Source organism: Schistocerca nitens, chromosome 2 (genome assembly GCF_023898315.1).
Source record: "Schistocerca nitens isolate TAMUIC-IGC-003100 chromosome 2, iqSchNite1.1, whole genome shotgun sequence".
Lineage (NCBI taxonomy): Eukaryota > Metazoa > Arthropoda > Insecta > Orthoptera > Acrididae > Schistocerca > Schistocerca nitens.
Genome location: NC_064615.1, coordinates 210,314,525 through 210,341,540, shown reverse-complemented (window position 1 = coordinate 210,341,540; position 27,016 = coordinate 210,314,525). Strand labels below are relative to the sequence as shown.

The 27,016-nt window shown below is 37.6% G+C and overlaps 1 protein-coding gene across 2 annotated transcripts in view; it reads right to left on the bottom strand.

The window, feature by feature from the left end:
• The window catches only part of LOC126235920 (adenylyl cyclase 78C-like), a 751,097-nt gene that overhangs the window by 43,097 nt on the left and 680,984 nt on the right, over positions 1-27,016 (bottom strand). For both annotated transcript variants that reach the window (XM_049944876.1, XM_049944877.1), the window contains exon 15: positions 17,720-18,603. In XM_049944876.1, the coding sequence (XP_049800833.1) occupies positions 17,720-18,603 (884 nt within the window). The remainder of the gene's footprint in view (positions 1-17,719; positions 18,604-27,016) is intronic.

The following is a 27,016-nucleotide window of genomic DNA, read 5'->3' as shown; positions in this document are numbered from 1 at the left end:
ACAGCATCTCACTACATTCAGCTGCATATTGTTCAAGAAGAATGTAGAGTATGTGTTGCCTATGATGCAAACTTTTCTATCCATACACTACAAGACTTAAAACAGTGATACCTTCTACACCCAAAGAGGCACAATAACAAAATCACTTAGGGTGAGACATATAATCAAAGGAAATATGGGAGGGAATGGAATATATTCCTACATTCAAAATAAATGTTTATGCAGATAACATCACAAATAGCAGTAGTATAGAAATTCACAGGGTGAAAATGAGGAATTGCATTCTGTCCCTGTCTGAAAACACACAAACTTGTTATTCAAAACCAGAAAATTATTAGACAAAAATTACATATGGTTTGTAGCTCAATTTCAATATCTCTATATCATATATTGATACAGCACCCATAATAAACTCAGAATACAATTTCCACAGAAATCCACTTGCATGTTCTGTGAAACATGATTGCAACCTCTTTCTATACTTCTGTGAAACATGATTACAACCTCTTTCTATACCAAGGAATAAGTCAGTTTTACAATTAAAATACAATTTTCCAGTGAAAAATATAACCCAATAGAGACCACTTAGATGATTTTCTTATGCTACCCTTTTTTTTATTATAGTGATATGTGTTTAACTATGTTCAGTCTCTCACTCTCATTAAAGCACACACACACACACACACACACACACACACACACACAGAGAGAGAGAGAGAGAGAGAGAGAGAGAGAGAGAGAGAAATAAGATGCACCCCCAGTGTCAAAGGGTGGAGGGAAAGAGAATCTCAGTGGAGAAAACGTTTTGTCATATTATTCATTAACAAAAATTGTTCACAATATCACCACTCTAAACCAAAGTTTTTTATGTTGTAATTGTAATGCAACTGCTCAACAAACCACCTTTTTTTTTAGAAAGTATCAAATGAGACAATACACTATAAGGGACATTTATGAATCTTACAATTAAGTATTACAATCACACACACTGTTTTCTATTATAATTCAAAGAAATTAAATTGATAAAAAATGCTATAGTTTATGAAATATAAATTGATCTTATCTCTTTGGTTAAGAAACATTGATTATATCAATTGTATACAAATGTCTTTGTATGTGAACTTTGTATATCTTTGTAGTTGTAGTCAGTCTGTCTGTATGGAGTAGTGAGAAGGAATTTGGCATGAGCTGTCTTACTGTAATTATGAACACATAATCTGCCTGTATTGCAATGTCAGAATTAAATTTAGTGTTCATTAAAATGTTGATGTGAAGAAAGTTCTCAGCATCATAACATTATTACAATGTACACATCTTCAAGTAACAAGTGTGTCTTGCAGCACGCAGAATCTACCATCTGGATGAACAGCCAGACAATAGTTTCATCAATCACAAAGTTAAGTAGAAATAATGAACTTTTAATTATTCTATCTGCAACTGCTGTTCCTAATATATATTTACTATACAAATGCATACAAAGTCAGTAATTTGCAGAGTTTGCTGATTTAGTACTACAATTATTGTAGTCAACAGAGGAAGGGGCGGGTTAAAACTTGTGGTCTCAGTTCTGAGATAGAAATAAACATAGATATGTACTGAAGTGATATGTATGTTGCAGGTAATTAAGGAAAACAGAAATATCATTAACTGAAGCAAAAAGAAATTTCTTTTTCAAATGAAGGGTGAGTAATAAACTAATGGAGATGTATAATAACCGACTTTTGACCCAGTCAACAATGGTAGCAGATCAGATGTGAAAGGTAAGTACAAAGTGATTATTTTCTTTATCTTGGACTGCGTGTGAAGATCGGTTTTTAAAAACGACTAGTTTTTGGGCTAAAAGAAGAAATTGGTGGGTATGAAAATTCATTAGACTTGGAAAATGGCAGCAAAAAAAAATTAAGCAAGAAAACAAACAGTCTGAATGAATCAAAAGGAGATTGTCAAATATAGAAAATGTGTTAGTGAAAAAGGAAAAATTTTGAGTTTTGGGATTCAAAAGTGACTACATTCCATTATCTTCGTTTTGCTTTTGTTGATGTTCATCTTATATCCTCCTTTCAAGACACTGTCCATTCCGTTCAACTGCTCTTCCAAGTCCTTTGCTATCTCTGACAGAATTAAAATGTCATCGGCGAACCTCAAGGTTTTTATTTCTTCTCCATGGATTTTAATACCTACTCCGAATTTTTCTTTTGATTCCTTTACTGCTTGCTCAATATACAGATTGAATAGCCTTGGGGAGAGGCTACAACCCTGTCTCACTCCCTTCCCAACCACTGCTTCCCTTTCATGTCCATCGGCTCTTATAACTGCCATCTGCTTTCTGTACAAATTGTAAATAGCTTTTCGCTCCCTGTATTTTACACCTGCCACCTTCAGAATTTGAAAGAGAGTATTCCAGTCAACATTGTCAAAAGCTTTCTCTAAGTCTACAAATGCTAGAAATGTAGGTTTGCCTTTCCTTAATCTTTCTTTTAAGATTAGTCATAAGATCAGTACTGCCTCACGTGTTCCAATATATCTACGGAATCCAAACTGATCTTCCCCGAAGTCAGCTTCTACTAGTTTTTCCATTCGTCTGTAAAGAATTCACGTTAGTATTTTGCAGCTGTGACTTATTAAACTGATAGTTCGGTAATTTTCACATCTGTCAACACCTGCTTTCTTTGGGATTGGAATTATTATATTCTTCTTGAAGTCTTAGGGAATTTCGCCTGTCTCATACATCTTGCTCACCGTATGGTAGAGTTTTGTCAGGACTGGCTCTCCCAAGGCTGACAGTAGTTCTGGTGGAATGTTGTCTACTCCCAGATTAGGATTATTGGACCATTATTACAGTATCTATGTTGAAGTACTTTTGGGGAAGTAATGTCATTTAATGTCTTTTGGATTTTATTGCTGCTTAGTTTCATGGAAGTGTTTATCCATGCTTTTATATACAGGATGATTATAATTAACGTCAAACTTTCAAACCACTGTAGAAATAACATGACTGGTCAGAATGATGTCGAACTGCAACAGAATATTATCGGAGAAGGGGGAAAGTGTATGGCAGAAGAAAAATAAATAGTTACAAAATGTAGCAATAAATGGTGCTGTAAGCATCATAATTTAATAGTGGTCAACTACAAATCACAAATGAATCATACAACAATGCCTAAGGTGTACATTTGGTACTAAACAAACTGTACTACTCAGTGTGCATGGGTGTACAGATGTGATACTATTACTTAAGTAAGCCCATCCACCATGGCAAGGTCATATCACATCAGATGGGAAAAATTGGTTTCTAATTGTCCTGAGGCCAAAAACCACATAAAAAGCATCAATCACATTGGTTATTTAGATTAGATTAGTTTAGATTAATACTAGTTCCATGGATCACGAATACGATATTTCGTAATGATGTGGAACGAGTCAAATTTTCCAATACATGACATAATTAAGTTAATTTAACAACATATTTAATTTAATATAACAACTTTTTATTTTTTTATGTTTTTTATTTATTTATTTTTATTTTTTAAATATTTTTTGTTTTTTTTCTTAATTTATATCTAAAATTTCCTCTATGGAGTAGAAGGAGTTGTCATTCAGAAATTCTTTTAATTTCTTTTTAACTACTTGTTGGTTATTTGTCAGACTTTTGATACTATTTGGTAAGTGACCAAAGACTTCAGTGCCAGTATAATTCACCCCTTTCTGTGCCAAAGTTAGATTTAATCTTGAATAGTGAAGATCATCCTTTCTCCTAGTATTGTAGTTATGCACACTGCTATTACTTTTGAACTGGGCTTAGTTGTTAATAAAAAAATTCATAAGAGAGTATATATACTGAGAAGCTACTGTGAATATCCCTAGATCCTTAAATAAATGTCTGCAGGATGATCTTGGGTGGACTCCAGCTATTATTCTGATTACACGCTTTTGTGCAATAAATACTTTATTCCTCAGTGATGCATTACCCCAAAATATGATGCCATATGGAAGCAATGAGTGAAAATAGGCGTAGTAAGCTAAATCAATGGACACACCTAAAAATTTGGAATATTCTACCTTAGCTATATGCTTCTGATTAAGGTCTACATTTATTAATGGCGTCATACCATTCACTGTACGGAACTGTATGTACTGTGTCTTATCAAAATTCAGTGAGAGTCCATTTACAAGGAACCACTTAGTAATTTTCTGAAAGACAGTATTGACAATTTCATCAGTTAATTCTTGTTTGTCAGGTGTGATTACTATACTTGTATCATCAGCAAAGAGAACTAACTTTGCCTCTTCATGAATATAGAATGGCAAGTCATTAATATATATTAAGAACAACAAAGAACCCAAGACTGACCCTTGTGGAACCCCATTCTTGATAGTTCCCCATTTTGAGGAATGTGCTGATCTTTGCATGTTATGAGAACTACATATTTCAACTTTCTGCACTCTTCCAGTTAGGTACGAATTAAACCATTTGTGCACTATCCCACTCATGCCACAATACTTGAGCTTGTCTAGCAGAATTTCATGATTTACACAATCAAAAGCCTTTGAGAGATCACAAAAAATCCCAATGGGTGGTGTTCGGTTATTCAGACCATTCAAAATTTGATTGGTGAAAGCATATATGGCATTTTCTGTTGAAAACCCTTTCTGGAAACCAAACTGACATTTTGTTAGTACTTCTTTTTCACAGATATGTGAAGCTACTCTTGAATACATTACTTTCTCAAAAATTTTGGATAAAGCTGTTAGAAGGGAGATTGGACGGTAATTGTTGACATCAGATCTCTCCTCCTTTTTAGGCAAAGGTGTAACAATAGCATATTTCAGTCTATCAGGGAAAATGCCCTGTTCCAGAGAGCTATTACACAGGTGGCTGAGAATCTTACTTATCTGTTGAGAACAAGCTTTTAGTATTTTGCTGGAAATGCCATCAATTCCATGTGAGTTTTTGCTTTTAAGCAAGTTTATTATTTTCCTAATTTCAGAGGGAGAAGTGGGTGAGATTTCAATTGTATCAAATTGCATAGATATGGCCTCTTCCGTTAACAGCTTCTTCTAATGAACACCTGGATCCTACTATATCCACAACATTTAGAAAATGATTATTAAAAATATTTTCAACTTCTGACTTTTTGTTTGTAAAGTTTTCATTCAATTTTATGGTAATACTGTCTTCCTCTGCTCTTGGTTGACCTGTTTCTCTTTTAATAATATTCCAAATTGTTTTAATTTTATTATCAGAGTTGCTGATTTCAGACATGATACACATTCTCCTGGATTTTTAATAACTTTTCTTAACATAACACAGTAGTTTTTATAATGTTTGATAGTTTCTGGGTCACTACTCTTTCTTGCTGTCAGATACATTTCCCTTTTCTGGTTACAAGATATTTTTATACCCTTAGTAAGCCATGGTTTGTTACAAGGTTTCTTACGAGTATATTTAACTATTTTCTTGGGGAAGCAGTTTTCATACGCATTTACAAAAATGTCATGAAATAAATTATATTTTAAATTGGCATCAGGTTCACGGTACACGTCATCCCAGTCTAACTGCTGTAGGCTTTCCCTGAAATTTGCAATTGTTAAATCGTTGACTGAACGTACTACTTTGGAGGACTGTTTAGTATTGCTGAATGGAGCTATGTCATATATTGTAACTAGCTGTGCACCATGATCAGAAAGACCATTCTCAACAGGCTGAGCATTTATCTGGTTAAACTTATCTTGGTCTATAAAGAAGTTATCTATCAGTGAGCTGCTATCCTTTACCACCCGAGTAGGAAAATCAATAACGGGTGTCAAATTGAAAGATCCGAGTAATACTTCAAGGTCATTTTTCCTATTACCCTCTTTCAGAGAATCTACATTGAAGTCCCCACAAATAATAATATGCTTCCCCCTGTCTGACAGATAGCACAACAAGTAGTCCAAATTTTTCAGAAATAGATGAAAATTTCCTGATGGGGACCTATATACAGTTACAATTATAAATGTGCCTTTCTTTAATTTAAGCTCACAGGCACATGCTTCTATATGTTTCTCTACACAAAACTTTTTTGTTTTTTTACTTTTTGCACAATGATAACTTTTGACATATATGGCAACTCCTCCTTTCTCCATATTTTCTCTCATTACATGTGCAGAGAGCTTATATCCACTTACATTTACCTTTTCCATATCAGTAACAATGTGATGCTCAGACAGGCATAGTATATCTCTTTCATCCTCAGCTTCTAAATCTTCTAAACAAACCAGAAGCTCATCTATTTTATTCTTTAAACTCCCAATATTTTGATGAAATATACTTACATTATTTTTAATTATACTTTTATGAGAACCTTTCCTTATTCTAACATTTGCAGTACTCTCCTGTCTTAGTTTCTCATTGTGCTTAGGCCTAGTTCCTATACCAGTGGTCACATGGTGTTCAGAGAGGCAGATTATGCCAACTGGGTTGGGTGACTTTAATTCATCAATGCAATTACCTAGACTGAGATACAACTTGGTGGAGATAAAATTTCTGGTGATTGGTGAACATTTATAATTGACAGCTGTGATTGGTGATCCAATGTGCTAGAATTGTGCTGTTTAATTTCTTTCCTAAACTGAAGATTTGTTTCAATCCTGACCTCTCGTAGAACTTGACATCTTTCTGTCTTACCTATCCTAAAAAAGGTGCTGCTCCAACACCTGTAACAACTGGTATTTTACCATTCATGGCAGTGGCCCCCCCCCCCCCCCGCCCTTAAATTTCCTGCTATTACCCCAGCCAGTTTCCCCTTCCCTTTCCTGTTGAGATGTAGGCCATGCCTGGTATAGTCCCACCTACTGACAGAATCAACAGGAACCATAGCAATATGAGCCCCCGCACCCGACCCAAGCAGCAGTTCCAACTCCAAATTAACTCTCCCAACAGAAGAGTTCAAATGAGGCCGGTCATGGCGTCTCAGGACAGATACAAATCCAACATTGGTGTGTCTCGATGCCGACGCAATCTTTACCAGGTCACACTCTATACTGTACCCAGGATCTCTGTCGATGCTGTTCCCTGGCCCTCCCACAATAACCACGGTGTCTTCCCTGGTAAATCCTTTACAGAGTGAACCTAAATCCTCTGTCACCTGATCCAGACTAGCACTTGGTTTGAAAAAATTTGTGACCTGGTATCCTCCTGCAGAAGTTGGCCTACACCTATGGCATGAGAACTGCCTAACAACAAAACTTTCTTCCTTTTCGATGACTTTCCTACATTCTTTTTCAATTTCCTATTGAAAGTTTGTTGTGTCCTGTCTACACCTACCTCTGCTTGAGGCTCATCAGTTTCTAACTGAAGCAACAGGTCAAACTAATTTTTGACATTCACCACAAAACTGTCAGACTTAGTTCTAGGCCTGTTCCTTCTGCTACCTGTTGCCACTTCCCACCTCTCTTTGCCCTTCTCCCTCCTTAACCTGTCCAGATCTTCCCTAGCCTGATCTAGCTCAGCCTGAAGGGTAGCAATTTTCCCCTCCTGTTCCACTATCTTCCTATCTCTGCTACAAATCCTACATAACCACTGATGAGCCTGATCCACTTTCCCAACACCCACGCCACTGCAGTCCCCCCAGTGAAAAAAACTACTGCATCCATCACACCAAACCCCGGAACTAACAATTCTATGGCAAGTCAGGCACTTCTCACTCATGTCCTGAGGCCAAAAACTGCAAAAAAAAGCATCAGTCACATTGGTTTTTAATTTTCCTGAGGCCAAAAACTGCATAAAAAGCATAAATCAAAATCACATTGGATTATTAGTTTCTATGTGATCAGCGCAAAACATGTTCAATATGCTGTCCATCGTTTTCTGCAACAAGTTGAAATTGAGAAAGATTATGTTCCACAACTGACTGAAGTGTTTCCGGGGTCATGTTCAGAACGTGTTGCGCAATGCGTGCCTTCAATGCTGCTACATTTGCAATTGGAACACTGAACACAACATCTTTCACATAGCCCCACAGCCAGAAGTCACATGGATTAAGATCAGGTGATCGGGATGGCCAGGCTGTAGATAAATGGCGGCTGATGATTCTAGCATTTCCAAAACGACGCTTCAGCAGATGTGTAACTGGATTTGGAATGTGTGGAGAAGTGCCATCTGGCATAAAAATGACCCCATACACACATCTATGCTGTTGGAGAGCTGGAATGACGTGGTTGCACAAAAGACACTCATAGTGCTTACCAGTGACGGTACTGGTAACAGGACCGGAAGCAACTGACTGTTCGAAAACATATGGCCCTATGATAAATGATGCCATAAACCTGCACCACCCAGTGACCTTTTTCAGAATGAAGTGGTACTGGTTGATTTGTGTGTGGATTTTCTGTTGCCCATATTTGACAATTCTGTGTATTGACATATCCTGTCAGATGGAAGTGGGCTTCGTCTGTCCCCAAAATCTTCCACAGCCAATCATTGTCCACTTGCAAGTGAGCAAGAAATTCTAAAGCAAAGGTCTCTCTTGCTGGAAGGTCAACAGAATGTAACTTGTGCACATGGGTAATTTTGAATGGATAGCAAAGACGTTTCGTAGGATTTTATGCACTGTGCTCAGGGAATGTCTGATGTTTGGTCACACCACCTGCACTGCTGTGGCCACTGCTTCCACTGATGTTGAATCAATTTGATTCCTCCCTCTACCAGGTTGCACACTAAAAGAACCTGTCTTTTCGTATTTCTGAATCATTTTCTACACGGCAGTCATCGGACACACACCTTTTTTCAAACCCTTCAGCATCCGGAATTTCTGCAGAGTGACGTGTGTACAGTCATCATTCCTGTAATACAGCTTTACAAGGAGAACATGATCCCGCATGGAGACAGTCGTGGCAAAGATCGCAGATGTGAAAGGAGGAAAAGCCGCCACCCAGCATGTTTATAACTTCAGTGGATCATGAGCAAGACAGGTGTTTTCATTCTGACACCTACAGCGCCATCTATTGATCAATTTTCACACTATTTTTTTTCTTCTGAAATACGTTTTCCCCTCTTCTCCGATAACATTCCATTGCATTTTGACATGATTCTGACCAGTGGTGTTATTACTACAGCATTTTGAGAGTTTAACTTTAATTATAATCACCCTGTACATTTTGAACAAAATGTCAGGCTTGGTTTTTGCCTGTCAGCAATTGAACAGAACTGTTATGAAAAACTCAATCAACAAAGATAATGTAACTGGATTAACAAAAAAAATCTACTCTCCAAATGGCAGCAGGAGAAGACACACATAAAAGAAGGTTATACTCATGTAAGCTTTTAGAGCCAGTGGCTCCTTCTTTTGGCAGAAGGGCTGAAGGGTAACAAAGTGGGGTGGAGGAAAAAGTCTGGAGAGGTTTAGGAAAGGGGTAGATTTCAGAAAAGTTACCAAGAACTGTGGCACACGGGAGACATACCGGACGGGATAAGAAGGAAAGACTGATTGTTAGGGACTGCACCAGATGAGATTTGAAAACCTGAGAGCTGAAAGGTGGCAGGCAGGGTAATACACAAGACAGAGGTTACTGCAAAAACATCACGCATGATTTAATAACAGAGAAAAGCTAAGTGCACTATAGTGGGAGGGGGGTTGTGAAAAATAGACAAGTCAGAAAATGAAGATGTAGAAAACTAAAACGGAGTGAAGAAAAGAGTAGTTATTGTGAGAAAATTCTGATGCAGAAGAAATTAACGTAAATTAAGGCTGGGTGGGTGGCGAGGACCAAGGACATGTTGTAGCACTAGTTCCCAATTGCAGAGTGCTGAGAAACTGGAACTGTTGTAAGGTGAATCCAGGTGGTACATGTGGTGTAAAAGGCACCGAGGTCATGACTGCCATGTTGTAGACCATTCTCTGTAACAGAATATTGTGTATTGCTGGAATATACCCTCTGCCTATGGCCATTCATCCTACACGGCAGTCATCGGACACACACCTTTTTTCAAACCCTTCAGCATCCGGAATTTCTGCAGAGTGACGTGTGTACAGTCATCATTCCTGTAATACAGCTTTACAAGGAGAACATGATCCCGCATGGAGATAGTCGTGGCAAAGATCGCAGATGTGAAAGGAGGAAAAGCCGCCACCCAGCATGTTTATAACTTCAGTGGATCATGAGCAAGACAGGTGTTTTCATTCTGACACCTACAGCGCCATCTATTGATCAATTTTCACACTATTTTTTTTCTTCTGAAATACGTTTTCCCCTCTTCTTCGATAACATTCCATTGCATTTTGACATGATTCTGACCAGTGGTGTTATTACTACAGCATTTTGAGAGTTTAACTTTAATTATAATCACCCTGTACATTTTGAACAAAATGTCAGGCTTGGTTTTTGCCTGTCAGCAATTGAACAGAACTGTTATGAAAAACTCAATCAACAAAGATAATGTAACTGGATTAACAAAAAAAATCTACTCTCCAAATGGCAGCAGGAGAAGACACACATAAAAGAAGGTTATACTCATGTAAGCTTTTAGAGCCAGTGGCTCCTTCTTTTGGCAGAAGGGCTGAAGGGTAACAAAGTGGGGTGGAGGAAAAGGTCTGGAGAGGTTTAGGAAAGGGGTAGATTTCAGAAAAGTTACCAAGAACTGTGGCACACGGGAGACATACCGGACGGGATAAGAAGGAAAGACTGATTGTTAGGGACTGCACCAGATGAGATTTGAAAACCTGAGAGCTGAAAGGTGGCAGGCAGGGTAATACACAAGACAGAGGTTACTGCAAAAACATCACGCATGATTTAATAACAGAGAAAAGCTAAGTGCACTATAGTGGGAGGGGGGTTGTGAAAAATAGACAAGTCAGAAAATGAAGATGTAGAAAACTAAAACGAAGTGAAGAAAAGAGTAGTTATTGTGAGGAAATTCTGATGCAGAAGAAATTAACGTAAATTAAGGCTGGGTGGGTGGCGAGGACCAAGGACATGTTGTAGCACTAGTTCCCAATTGCAGAGTGCTGAGAAACTGGAACTGGTGTAAGGTGAATCCAGGTGGTACATGTGGTGTAAAAGGCACCGAGGTCATGACTGCCATGTTGTAGAGCATTCTCTGCAACAGAATATTGTGTATTGCCGGAATATACCCTCTGCCTATGGCCATTCATCCTAACTTATAACTTGGTGGTAGTAATGCTTATGTGAAAGGCCGAACAGTGTTTACATAACAGCAGGTATATGAGATGAGTTGTTTCACAGGTGGTTCTCCCTTTAATAGGATATGTTTTGAATGTTACAGGGTCAGAATCATTCCTGGACAATTATAACTTGTATCCTTACATAAAGTACTTTAATAATTTTTTTATGCGTTAATACACATATTGATGCTTTTTTTTACATCTCCTCTGGCATACAGAGTTAAGATTTGGGCACATTTTCAGAGACAATGTTTCTTATACTGCTATTACAGGCACAACCACAATAGTCTGTTCTGCCAGTAAGCATTGTGATTTTATATTGGTGGGTGGTTGCCGTTGGACGCTACTCAGCTTAATTTCTGAGCCCTCCTCTTTCATACTGTTACCCTGTTGCCGTATCATTGTTGCTATCCTATCTTTCTTCCTGTGCTGATGTGTGGTAGTTTGGGCTAAACTTCTCTTACAGTACCAGGTTTCTGTCTTTCTTTCCACCCACATATTTTGCAGCATCACACTTCCCTTGTTGCAGTGTCTGAACTACATTTATCTCTTGTTCACTTTTGCCAATGAATATGATATTTCTTCTCCAAATAATGAACTGTAAAGTGATGTGACTACTTAAGAGTTAAGTGATCTCTTTGAAAGGAAAAATAATATTTTATGATTTATGTCAAATGTGCCATTTAACAAAACACATTTGCAATATATATTTTATCTTAGGAAGTTAAAAGATATTTGAATAGATAAACTTACAAGTGTTGTATAGGACACTTATTTTTTTTTTTATTTCGAAGATGGGTCAGACTTGGTGTGTTGTTGACACAGTCAACACTTGTATTATGGTACAAGAACTAACATCTGGTTACGAACTAAAGCTTTTGAGATAAAATTTGACATAAGATAGCCATTTTCAAATTAATGTCCCAATAATATTATGTAGTAGGTGCTTCATAAGCAAGGAAACTGATTTTCAGAACACGTAGATGAGAACTGACTGCAGTATACCTACAAATACATTACGTACAGAATGATCTGTTATATGAAGTCGATGGGTTTAAGAATATGTTGAGATGATAAATACTGAAGTAGCTTTTGTGAGATGTTGAAGAGATGCTGGTCATGTTGATGAAATATTGATGAAAAGGTTGAAGACAGGAATAGGGAACTTTATTCTGCATTATGGCGTCATGTTTGACTATGACAAAGTATACAAGGCATGATCGACAAGTAATGGGAATTTTTTAATTTCATGGGCTTTATACATCTGATTTTCAAACTTCTTTTTTTACTTTATTGATACACATGTTTCTGATGTATGTTTGTATTTTCAGTGGTTTTGAATATTTAGTTTATTGCTGACATTCAAATCGGTTGTATGAGTTTTTAGGTGCTCAGTGAATTTTTAATTTCGAAAAAGATGGATCAAAGAGTTTGCATTACATTTTGTTTGAAAAATGAAATGAAGTGCAGAAATGCATATGAAATATCAACTGTGGCTTCTGGTGAATATACTATGAGAAAGACATGAGTTTATGTGTGGTATAAATGTTACAGAGAGGGTCCAGAAGACATTGAAGATGATGATGACTGCCCTAGTACATCGTTACTAATGACAATGTGGAAGAAGTAAGGAAAATGGTTCTGGTAAATCACTGAATCACCACCAGAGAGGTTGCTGATAGTACTGGCACATCATCTGGCTCATGCCAAGCAAATTTTTTTGCATGTTTTGGGCATGAAGTGTGTAGCAGTAAAGTTTTTCCTGAAACTGTTGAGTTTCAATGGAAAATGAAGTCACATGGGCATAGAACTTCTAAAGAAAGTCATAAGAACATGGGAATACAGTATGGCATTGAAACCAAGGTCCATTCATTACAATGCAAACTGCCTGAAGAGCCATGACCAAAAGAACTTCGACATATTCAATCACATGTGAAGGTTCTTCTTACTGTTTTCTCTGATTACAATGGGATAGTGCATCATGAGTTCCTGCCTTATGGTTGTACAATCAATAAGGAATAATACCTGGAAGTTATGTGCCATTTGCATGAAGCAATCTGAAGAAAACAACCAGAATTGTGGCAAAACCACTCGTGGAATCATAGCAATGCTCTTGCTCACATCTCAATTCCTGTTCATGAGAAATTGTTAAGTTGCCACAGCCATTGTATTCACCAGACATGGCCCCCTGTGACTTATTTCTATTTCTGAGACAGTAGAGAATGATGAAATGACATTGTTTGGCAACCACTGGTGAAATGAAAGCAGAATCACCGAAGGAGCTGAACAACTTAGTGGAAAGTGAGTTCCAGAAGTGCTTGCAAGATTGGAGAAAGTGTTGGTGCAAGTGTATTATGTCTGAGGGAGACTACCTTGAAGGGAACAAAATTGATATTGCTGACTAAATAAAGATTCTTTAAGAAAACAAGAATTCCTGTTATTTTTTGATCACAACTGATAAATGCAGAATGTTACTGACTATCTGAAAAAACCAAAAGTAAAAGCAAGTTTGACCACAAGAAAAATTTATTATTAATGATACTTGGAAATGAATTAGATAGCATTTTGAGACAGTAATTTATGAAATGTGTTAACCTACAGGATGATTTTGCATAAATAATCATGACCACACTAATTCTGCAACTCGAATTATAGCAATGGTTTTATTATTATTTCATTTTGAAAAATTATATTTCAATGTTTGTATTAATATTTACACCATCTAAAACTTCAACTTTGACCTATTCTTTCTGCCAGTATGCCTTGCCCTGAGAAAAAGTTCATATTTGTCTACTTTACCCAGAAATAAAGTCAATCCAAGGTATTTAAACTTGAAACCCATTCACCTATGTATAACTGGTAATGTCACCAGAAACTAATCTGTGATGTTTTTTGTAGCTGACATTACACTCATGTAAAAGATGTTGTACTAAGTCAAGAACTGAAAATAACTGATAAATTACAAGTAATAAGATGATGTAATATAACAAGGACATGGAAACATTATATTTATGAATGGTACTCTTGTTTTTGAACTATGATTGATTGTTGACAGCAAGTAGGTGCTAAGCAAGGTAATTGCATCCTTCATAGTGATAAATGGAACTTTACTCATTGCCGAAGACAGCACAGATCAACAATGCATGCACCCACAAAAATACTTGCCTCCGTACCTCACTTATAACACAGATCAGCGACACTGAGGTCCAAGGAGAATCTTTCAGATGGTTCTATTTTTGACAAAGCTAGCTATAACAGATGCACAGATACATTTCACAATGAAACAAACAATATATAGAAAATTGATCACTTTGGCAATTTTGTGAAATTTGCATTCACATATTCTATGCACAAAAAACACGCAAAACAGCTTGAATAATGGCTTGATAAACACGTAAATCACAGAAAATTATTTGTCAAAGACATTTCTTCAGAAGAAACAATGAAAGTGAGAAATTCATATCTTGCTTCTGCTTGCATAAATGAAAAAAGAGTAAAATAGGCATCTGCAACAGAGACTACTCATCTCTCAACAAATAACATTTTAGAGAACAATAACAATGCAATAATGTGTTAAAAGTCTTCTTCTTAAAAGAGGGAGGACAGATCAGGAATTCACTATGACTCTCAAGTAAATGAACAAAAAATAAGTAAGTGAGGCCCTATCACAGTGAGGGAAAGCAATAAAATAAATGAAGAACTTAAAGTGAGCTAATCTTGACAACTTCTGTGCCAAAAAAAATCGACATAAAGGTATAAAATTCATCTTACGTTTTCCCAATTCTTGTGCAGGCAAATTAGCTCTACATTCACACAAAGCTACCAGAAAATCACAAAACTGTGCAATCATGCATTTGAAATCACATGTCTTGAATTTAAAATGAAGTTCACAGAATCGAAAAGCTATACTGTAAACTTGTGGAAGAAATATTATAATAGATTAACAACTGCTGCTAAACTAAAGCAAGTATGAAAGTTGGCTTCGGGCCACCCACATCACATACATGTCATATTTTAAATCTTGTACAACCTTTGATGAATAGACTAGAGATACTATATGTCAATCCAAGAGAGAAAAAGGAAAACTTTAAAGCATGATAAATTTCGGAGTACCTTGCGTGATTATTATGTTACAAAGTTCACAGAATAAATGCTAAGCAACAGATGTTTCTTAGCCATATGAAGGTAAGAAAACAAAGATTCAAATTAAGGCACAATGGCAGCATTCTGAATACCATACATTTAATGTCTCTACTTATTTTCATATATATTCTGAAAACTACTGTGAAGTATATGGCATTGAGTATGGTACCATATGACAAACATGACAGGAACAAAATACTCTGATTTATGAAGATGACTTGGCTTTGGAAGATAATGGCAAAAGGTTTAAAAGACAGGAAAAATATCCCTACAAAAGTGCTTGGTCTACTGGAATCGTAATTTAAGGCTAACAAAGTAAATATAAACACTTGACTCCAACTTATACAATATAGCATACTATGCAAACCCTGCAATAATCTAAGTGAATTTGGAAATGAGTGAAATAGGAGACTTGAAGCTACTGAAACTGTTGCAGCATTTTTCCTGATTAACCACTGTTCTCGATGGTATGCTGTCAGGACATACAAAAAACTGTCTCTGCACACAACAATCTTAAGGAAAATGTAATTGAATTGACGTGACCAACATACACAGAGCTCCACGGTCTTGGAGTTTGTCAACAGCATATTGCACATTTTCAATCTGGGGTCGTTCTTTGCCTCAGAAACTGGTTGATAACAGTACTGAACTCCACTCTATGACCATGTGATGTGTATCTGGACCAATGATATTTTAGCTTTTTAACATATACAGGGTGTTTCAAAAATGACCGGTATATTTGAAATGGCAATACAAACTAAACGAGCAGCGATAGAAATACACCGTTTATTGCAATATGCTTGGGACAACAGTACATTTTCAGGCAGACAAACTTTCGAAATTACAGTAGTTACAATTGTCAACAACAGATGGCGCTGCGGTCTGGGAAACTCTATAGTACGATATTTTCCACATATCCACCATGCGTAGCAATAATATGGTGTAGTCTCTGAATGAAATTACCCAAAACCTTTGACAACGTGTCTGGCGGAATGGCTTCACATGCAGATGAGATGTACTGCTTCAGCTGTTCAATTGTTTCTGGATTCTGGCGGTACACCTGGTCTTTCAAGTGTCCCCACAGAAAGAAGTCACAGGGGTTCATGTCTGGCGAATAGGGAGGCCAATCCATGCTGCCTCCTGTATGTTTCGGATAGCCCAAAGCAATCACATGATCATCGAAATATTCATTCAGGGAATTAAAGACGTCGGCCGTGCGATGTGGCCGGGCACCATCTTGCATAAACCACGAGGTGTTCGCAGTGTCGTCTAAGGCAGTTTGTACCGCCACAAATTCACGAAGAATGTCCAGATAGCGTGATGCAGTAATCGTTTCGGATCTGAAAAATGGGCCAATGATTCCTTTGGAAGAAATGGCGGCCCAGACCAGTATTTTTTGAGGATGCAGGGACGATGGGACTGCAACATGGGGCTTTTCGGTTCCCCATATGCGCCAGTTCTGTTTATTGACGAAGCCGTCCAGGTAAAAATAAGCTTCTTCAGTAAACCAAATGCTGCCCACATGCATATAGCCGTCATCAATCCTGTGCACTATATCGTTAGCGAATGTCTCTCGTGCAGCAGTGGTAGCGGCGCTGAGGGGTTGCCTCGTTTGAATTTTGTATGGATAGAGGTGTAAACTCTGGCGCATGAGACGATACGTGGACGTTGGCGTCATTTGGACCGCAGCTGCAACACGGCGAACGGAAACCCTAGGCCGCTGTTGGATCACCTGCTGCACTAGCTGCGCGTTGCCCTCTGTGGTTGCCGTACGTGGTCGCCCTACCTTTCCAGCACGTTCATCCGTCACGTTCCCAGTCCGTTGAAATTTTTCAAACAGATCCTTTATTGTATCGCTTTACGGGCCTTTGGTTACATTAAACCCCTGTTGAAAACTTCGTCTTGTTGCAACAACACTGTGTTCTAGGCGGTGGAATTCCAACACCAGAAAAATCCTCTGTTCTAAGGAATAAACCACGTTGTCCACAGCACACTTGCACGTTGTGAACAGCACACGCTTACAGCAGAAAGACGACGTACAGAATGGCGCACCCACAGACTGCGTTGTTGTCTATATCTTTCACATCACCTGCAGTGCCATCTGTTGTTGAAAATTGTAACTACTGTAATTTCGAAAGTTTGTCCGCCTGAAAATGTACTGTTGTCCCAAGCATATTGCAACAAACGGTGTATTTCTATCGCTGCCCGTTTAGTTTTTATTGCCATTTCAAATATACCGGTCATTTTTGAAACACCCTGTATGAACATAGCTATTGCATCTTTGTCACAGTGGCCCAGCAAAAATTACATAATTTATCACTGAACAATAAATAATTTCCAGTACACAGGCTACAACACAAAATGGGTAAAATTAATTATCAGTACATATCAGTTCCATATGTATAATTACTTACTCTTCTTCTGGTTCAATAAAGAAAACTTCTGGGTATGCAACCAGTATGAGAACAAAAAATACTGTGACCATTGTGAAAGCCAGTGCAGTCTTCACAAGATAATACAGCTTCAGTGATGTTGCAAGAGCCATGAGACACAAAACCCATGTGAAAACAATGTATTCTGGATGAATACATTTTTCTGCTTCACTGTTGTCATGTGGTAATCGTTTATTTACTGTCATATTATGGAATGCTTTCACTGTATCACTATAAATGAGATCTTCTGCCAACCTCCGGTATCGTTCACTTAAACTTAGTGACAGATTCTTTAAAAAGGAGAAGCTGTTACTTGACGTACTGGTGTTGTCCTGAGTTCTGATTTTATTTAATTGCTGCACGACAGATTTACCTCCCCAGTCCTGAGAATTAGAAAACATTTCTTTGTGCATTGAATCATCAGTATTACTGAACGTCCTTACTGATGCATTCCCTGCCACTCTTGACAGTTCAACATTGGTTTTGTTTTTGTTATGTACATAATTCATATTGACACTGAGATCACTGCTTCTGTTCTTGCCCTTTATCACATGAGAGAAGTTTTCTCCGGGTGAAAGCTGATCAGTCGTGTTATTCTGGGTAGAATTTTGCAGCTGCCTCCTCCTTCTAGCAAGAGGTTTATGTGTTGTGACAGTATTTAACATTTTTATCCTTGCATTTGAGTCTGCAGTGTGTGTTGAGTTTCTAGATTCATTCACAGCTGGTCTGCCAGTACTACTGGAAGTATACTCATGAGTAGCAAACTCCATGGCCATTGATGAAACCACCTTATTTACCATTCCCACTGGAGCTGACTCATTTCCTAGCAAGTATTCTGTCTCTGTTTCTTGTGTTGGACAGCAGACCTAAAAACAACAAAGAAAAATATTTCAGAATTTGGTTATAACCTGCAGTAATTTTAATATACATATATATGAGCTGTTAAACTTAATTTATAAGTACACCATAAAGTGAATAAAGGAGTATGAATGTAAATGTTGATACAGACATTACATATGAAAAGATTATAAGATATTAAATTTTTAAAAAATATCTATTGACAAGTCTACTGGACTCAAAATGTCAAAAGAGTTGAGACATGCTTAAACAACTCCATGCATGACATATGTAACCTTTCAGCTTTTCTTGGGTAGATTGCTTAATGGCATATGTATCTCTGAAAGCACACCATTATCTCACATACATTCCATGGAAGATGCAATTCCTTGTAATATTTTGGACAGGATTTTACCTGTACTGGACTGATGCACAGATCACCAAACCCTCTTACAAAGTACTTGGTATTATGATATGCCTCTTTCTGTCATTATGTCCTTTTTCTATAAGCTAAACTACAGGAAAGATGATAAAAATCTGGATTTTGTGAACAGGCAGAAAATAGTTATTCAGTAGCTATGAAAATTAAAATCTTTCTTCATAATTACTCACTTGTTTCTTCTATAGCTCGTATTAATGTTAGAGTGGAAAATGAAAACTGATTCACAGAACTAATATTTTTTTCCTTAGAATATATTTCACTGCAAATTAAATTTTTGTCTTAATGGTTTATCCTTACATTTACTTTGGACTTAATGGATGTTTAAATTTAGTAACTGAAACCTTGAGCAGGTGTTGTGTAATTATTTGCACTGCACTACTTACTATAAAATAAAGTCATTCTGATAACTCTAGTGAAAGGTTTACAAATAGCAGTAAGTAAATCTACATATATGATATAGGATCTGTGATACAATAAAATTTTGTTATTCTATTCTAGTACTGGAATAAGCAAATCTGTACAGACATATATGATAATATCAGAATTCTGTTACAGTCTGTATTTATGTTATCATTACTGAGTGGTTGGTTTACAGTTAATATGTGACAATACTATAAATGTTATGAAAAGAATAGAATGCTACTCACCTTATAGTGGAGATGCTGAGACACAGGCAGGCACAACTAAAAGACTGCTAACAAGTTAAGCTTTTGGCTGAAACGCCTTCTTCTGCATTATAGAAAACACACACACACACACACACACACACACACACACACACACACACACACACACAGAGAAAAATGCAACTTACACTCCCACAACTGCCGAGGCTACCAACAACAGTGGTCATGTGAGTGAGTTGCATTTGTGTGTGTGTGTTTGTGTGTGTGTGTGTGTGTGTGTGTGTGTGTGTGTGTGTTATGTCTAATGCAAAAGAAAGCCTTAGACTGAAAGCTTAACTAGTTAGCGGTCTTTTTATTGTGCCTGTCTGTGACTCAGCATCTCCATTGTATTGTGAGTAACAGTCTATCCTTTTCACAATACTGTCATTATTCCATCCTTGATTGTCCATTGTTTAATACTATAAACATTTTGCTTATTAATATTTTATTTGACAATATATTCTGAAGTTGAGATTCTGTAAACCTACATGCTCACATATCTACATCTATACTTTGCACACCTTCTTGCAACATGTGGTGGAGGGTACTAGTGTACTACTCGCACTTACCCCTTTTCCTGTTCTAGTTGTGTATGGTATGTGGGAAGAATGACTGGTGGCAAGCCTCCATATGGGCTCAAATCTCTCTATCTTGATGGTCTTTTCACAAGATATATGTAGGAGGAAGCAATATAATTGTTGACTGTTCTCAGAAAATATGCTTTCAGAACTTTAAGAGTAAACCACATCATGATGCAGAACACCAATCTTGCAGCATTAGCCACTGAAGTTGGTTAATCATCTCTGTAAAACTTTCATGATCACTAATAACAAAAAGTTCTGCACTTCTTTAGATCTTTCTAGTTTCTCTATCAATCCTATCTGGTATGGGTCTCATACTGGTGAGTAATTTTCAAGCATTGGTTGCATGAGGTTCCTGTAAAATACCTCCTTTGTTCATGGACTATTTTTCCTGAGGATTCTTCCACCAAATCTCCATCTGACATCTGCCTTTCCTACAGGTAGTTTTATGAGGTCGTAATCATACAATAACAGGCCTTTCTGTCTATGTATACACACTATATTACATTTGCTTATGTTTGGTGGATCAATTGCCAATCCCCACACAAGTATCATTCCTCTGCAGGTCTTCCTGCATTTTATTAAGCATTACAACTTTTCTATATACAACAGATTCATCTGGAAAAGCCTTATGGAACTTCCTACAATATGTATTAAGTCATTTATATATCTTGTAAAAAGTAATGGCCTTATAACACACCCCCTTGGAGTACACTCAAATCTGCTTTTATCTCTGAAGATTTCTCTCCACTGAGTATCTTCCTGTTACAAAACCTCCAATCTTATCACTCAGTTGGTCTGACATTCCTTACAAACATATTTTGTTCATTAGGCAGCAGTGTGGTGGAACTGTATCAAGTGCCTTCCGGAAGTCAAGGAGCACGGCATCTACCTGACCATTGGCATCTAGTGGCTTTTGGGTCTCATGGACGAACAGAGTAAACTGGGTTTCACATGATCATTGTTACCAGAACCCGTACAGATTCCTACAGAGGGGACTTCTGATCTCCAGAAATGTCATAACATGCAGTTAGACAGAATGTTCAAAAATTCTACAAAAGACCGATGTCAGACATATGGGCCTACGGTTTTGTGTGCCTGTCTGATGACCCTCCTTGAAAACTGGAATGACCTGCACTTTTTTCTAATCATCAGGAACACTTGTTGCCTCCAGAGATCCACAGTACACTTCTGCTAAAAGAGGGTCAAGTTCTTTTGCACCACACTCTATGTAGAAGCATGTTGGTAGCCTGTCAGTTTGTTCCTCAGCTGAGTGATTTCAGTTGCTTTTCCATCCTATGATCACCCATTTCAATATTAGCCATTTTGTCAATCATGTTATGATTTAAAGGGTGTAGGAAAAGACAATTAGTATTTTAGCCTTTTATGAATCATCTCCCATTTCAGTGCCATTATGGTCATACAGTGCCTGGACAGATGGCGTTGATCAATTTACTGATTTAACATATGACCAAAACTCCTTAGGATTTCCTGCCAAGTCGGTAGACAGATTTTTCCTTTAGAATTTGCTGAATGCTACAAGCATGGCTCTCCTGATCCTAATTTTGGCTTCATTTAATTTTTGTCTGTCTGTGAGGCTTTGGCTACATTTAAATTTGCAATGAGGCTCTTGTTTTCATAGCAGTTTTCAAACATTCTGCAGAAGGACTCAGCCAAAAAATGGCCAAGTTCTCAGTATTGTTTACGTGCCTACTGATGGCTCAATATTTCCAACTGTTTTGGTGAGTTGTAACCTAAAGACCCTAAATTATTTGTATTCCTTTCTTTTATACTGTTATTAAATAATTAAGCACACTGAATTTTAATCTTTTGTAAAAATTGTCCTGTGAAAGTATTTTAAGTAAGTGCCTTATGCTGTGCTTCAGTCAGTCTTCACTGTATATAGCGTCAGTCTCTTTCAAAATGTCAGTATTAGTTTTGTATACTTTACAAAATCATAAATGTCTTGGAAAAGTTTATGTTACCAATCTGATTATAATGTTACCAATGCTTTTAATTAAACTGGAATAAGTGACAGATATCAAGGCTGCATTTTTATCAGAATGATAAAATCTACAGCCTGAATATTGCTGTTTCATGTAACAATACAGCATCTGGGACCTGAAAAGGAAACTGTTAACATCTACCATGATGATGTCTTATTCACATCTAAGAAGTTTAAATACACTGAAGAGCCAAAGAAACTGGTACACCTGCCTAATATTGTGTATGGCCCCCACAAGCACACAGAAGTGCTGGAACATGACATGGCATGGACTCAACTAATGTCTGAGGTACTGCCGGAGGGAACTGACACCATGAATCCTGCAGGGCTGTCCACAAACCAGTAAGACTATGAGGGGTGGAGATCTCTTCTGAACAGCACATAGCAAGGCATCCCAGATATGCTCAATAATGTTCATGTCTTTGGAGTTTGGTGGCCAGCAGAAGTGTTTAAACTCAGAAGAGTGTTCTTGGAGCCACTTTGTAGCAATTATGGACATGTGGGGTGTCGCCTTGACCTGCTGGAATTGCCCAAGTCTGTTGGAATGCACAATGGACATGAATGGGTGCAGATGATCAGACAGGATGCTTACGTATGTGTCACTTGTCAAAAGTCACATCTAGACATATCCAGGGTCCCATATCACTCCAATAGCACCCTCCCCCATTACAAAGATTCCACCAGCTTGAACAGTTCCCTGCTGACATGCAGGGTCCATGGATTCATGAGGTTCTCTCCATACCAGTACATGTCCATCCGCTCAATAAGATTTAAAACGAGACTCGTCCGACCAGGCAACATTTTTCCAGTCATCAACAGACCAATATTGGTGTTGACAGTCCCAGGTGAGGCCTAAAGCCTTGTGTCATGCAGTCACCAAGGGTACACGAATGGGCCTTGAGCTCTAAAAGCCCATGTCGATGATGTTTTGCTGAATGGTTTGCACAGTGACACTTGTTGATGGCCCAGCACTGAAATCTGCAGCAATCTGTGGAAGGGTTGCACTTGTGTCACACTGAAGAATTCTCTTCAGTCATCGTTGGTCCCGTTCTTGTAGGATTATTTTCCAGCTGCAGCAATGTCAGATATATGATGTTTTACCAGATTCCTGATATTCATGATACACTTCTGAATAACCTGCCATTGTAGCAGCAGTAACCTACCTAAGAACTCTGCCAGACACTTGTTGTCTTATATGGGCATTGCTGACCACAGTGTCATATTCTGCCTGTTTACATATCTTTGTATTTGAATACGCATGCTTATACCAATTTCTTTGGTGGTTCAGTGTATAAGTAAAACTCTTAAAAATATGTTTTGTCACTTTCCCTCACCAAAAAGTATCTAAACTCAACTTAGTTAGTTATTACTTATTGGGTGCATTTGATGGAGGAGAGAAGAAAGTAATCACTACAAGCACATGTGACCCCCCCACCCCCACCCCCCACGCACACACACAAATGACTGCACTTTCTGAATAGTTGGACAAGTGAAGTGGAATAATGTTTTTCTTGTGATATGGACCGCAGCCATCAGCATAAATTACAAGAAGTTATGATCCTGCTGAGGCTGCATGGTTTTTAAATAAGGTGCTTCACTCACTGCAGTGGATCATCAACAACCTAGTAGTCATTTCTGAGTGTGCACCTATATATGATCACACACTTGCTATTAGCAGACGTTACACGAGGTCAAAAATAAAGAGAAAATGGCAAGGCATGTTCACAATAAAATGGTTCAAATGGCTCTAAGCACTATGGGACTTAACATCTGAGGTCATCAGTCCCCTAGACTTAGAACTACTTACACCTAACTAACCTAAGGACATCACACACATCCATGCCCGAGGCAGGATTCGAACCTGTGACCGTAGCACCTGCGTGATTCCATACTGAAGCGCCTAGAACCGCTCAACCATAGCAGCTGGCTATTCACAATACATCACTGATACAGCTGAATAAAAATCAAATTACAGAACATAAAACCAGGTAACTATGCTCTCACATACTGCCAAGCAAACTATTCAGAACAGACACTTTATTTTGTACATGTGAGTAGATTGACAATAGCTTATTGAGACGTCTTACACACAACACTGCCAGTGTGTGAGATGTATGGGAAATTAGATTTAAACATATAGTCGTAACAGCTGTTTACTTTATAATACCTGAAGAAAAAGACAGGCTGGTAAGTACTAAGGTGACTCATAAGTAAAACTTGCCAATATGGCAAACAACAGTGTTAATCATAAAGCTGCATGACAAGTAATAATGTAGTGTAAATATGATGCAGTATTTAGAAATGTAAGTAACACTATTCTTTGAGAAGTACCATTTTAATCACGTAAGTATTACAGGGTGTATACGTGGACAAGGACAAAAAAATTCCCGGATTTCTCCCGGATTTCCCGGTTAAAAATACACTTTCTCCCAGGTGAAAACATACTTTTTCCATGTTAACTGACAGTATATTTTCTCTCGGAGCTGTATAAGTCCTTTGAATGATTATGGTTTTATGCACGGGAGTAGTAGAATTTCCCGGCGCTTTATAAAACTAAACACAGGGGAAAAACCGGTTTTGGAAAGATCTTTGATGTGCAGCAACATATACGCTGCATATTTTCGTATTACGAAAGTATAAATTCGAATTCCACCAAACACCACATGTTACTTTCCGAAGCATTGAAATCGAGATTGCGATACTCTTTTGTAAGCCAGTCATAGCTCATGTCACGTGATCTCGCCAGCCGATGACAGCGGGTATTCAGAGATTAGGACACACTGTTAAGTAGCGCGAACGCACAAAGAGAAAAAGTTAAAGGTTTAAATTAATATACATAGTGTTGCTACACGAAACGCAAAGCTTTCACATAAAGATTAATATGCTGCAAGAGAAGCTAAGCTTTCACATACAATTGGTCTTTTATGCACTTATTACAATTTAAGATATATCACAGATTAGATTAGATTAGTACTTGTTCCATAGATCATGAATACAACACTTCGTAATGATGTGGAATGTGTCAGGTTAATAAAAGGTGTCTATACAAGATATTACATTAGACAAAATATTACACGACACTCAATTTTTTTTTTTTATTATTATTTTTTGTGGAGGTTGGGAAATTACCCACTTACTATATCCAAAAATTCATCTAATGAGTAGAAGGAGTTGCCATTAAGAAATTCTTTTAATTTCCTTTTAAATGCTATATGGCTATCTGTCAGACTTTTGATGCTATTAGGTAAGTGACCGAAGACTTTTGTGGCAGCATAATTTACCCCCTCCTGAGCCAAAGTTACATTTAACCTTGAGTAGTGAAGATCATCCTTTCTCCTAGTGTTGTAACCATGTACACTGCTATTACTTTTGAATTCGTTCGGATGTGATCGTAAAATTTTTAATAACGACTTAAATGTCTGATCTTCTGGGCTCGAAATTCATCTAAATGGCTCGTCATCAATGAGTTGATTTTTAAATGAGAGTCAAACGCTCTGTGATTTAAGAAATTCATCGTACATTATCGCACATAGCTCCATTGTAACTGCCAGAACGGTACTTTGATGGTAACGCTTTCCAAACCACCATTCGGAATATTTTCCCGTGACCTGTTAGAAATAGGTTCATTTCTGCAGTTGCCAGAGAGCGCCAGATGACAGGCGTCACCGCGCTTCTGCAGCTACGATGTCGTAGGGAGCCCATATGTTCGTACGTGTAAAACATTAAAAGATCGTACATTATGTCATAGAAGAAACAAGACATCAGAGGATACTCCAAGAGATCGGAATTTCGAGAGCCATACTAAAATGTGCACATTTAAAGTGCATGTTTGTCTGTCCATATTCCCAGTTAATTAGGCCACAACCTGATATTAAGCTTTTCAATGTGGTTTTCAGGATGTAAATTTTCCTGGAGTACCAGTACTGTGTTATCTCATGTTTGGTTCTTTATTATGGCATAATGCCATACGTGCTAGATGTTGAAAACTTGCACTTGAAATGCAGCGAACAGTGTGTGGAATTAAAAAGAAAATATTTTTAGTAAACCGACAAAAATAACTTCATTGTTCTGCAAGGCAATTAATCCTTGACTGTCAGAAAGGTGGAAATCAGGAAATCTGTTTTGTTTTCATTTGATGTGAGAGCAGTAAACGAAAAGGAAACAGCAAAATCACTAAATGTAAACACGGGTCACATGGAGGCTACCTATTACCCACTGTAACTCAGATTGCTCTGCGCATCAGCACCGGATCTACGATATTTTCGAAACCGGTACAATACCCCGCCACTCCCTCGAGTGTTTGAGATAGGACGCCAAAAATTTAAAAAATCGAATTTTCAAAAATATGTTCATTTTGTAGCGCACATCTTTCTGAAGAGTCTGATGCATAAAACATGTGTGTTCGAGGAAATGTAAGACATGTTATTTGGCCGTAAGTGTGCCAAAGGGCAGTGCCTCGCCTCCTCACACAGCATTCTTCTATCACGCGTCACTGTACTTCGCTCTGTTGAATTGAAATGTGTATATTTTGTAATGGATGCCATCAAACCATATTCAGGACAGTGGAAATTAAAATGTCCTATGGTCCCTCTCCTGCTTACAATTGGCTGGTTTGACATCCTGTCCCTTTTTCTTTAAAAAAAAAAAAAAAAAAAAAAAAAAAAAAAAAAAAAAACTCTTCAGAGAAAGCTAACAACTTGCTGCGACATAAAATTAAATATAGGATGCATAAACCCAGTGAAGACATGA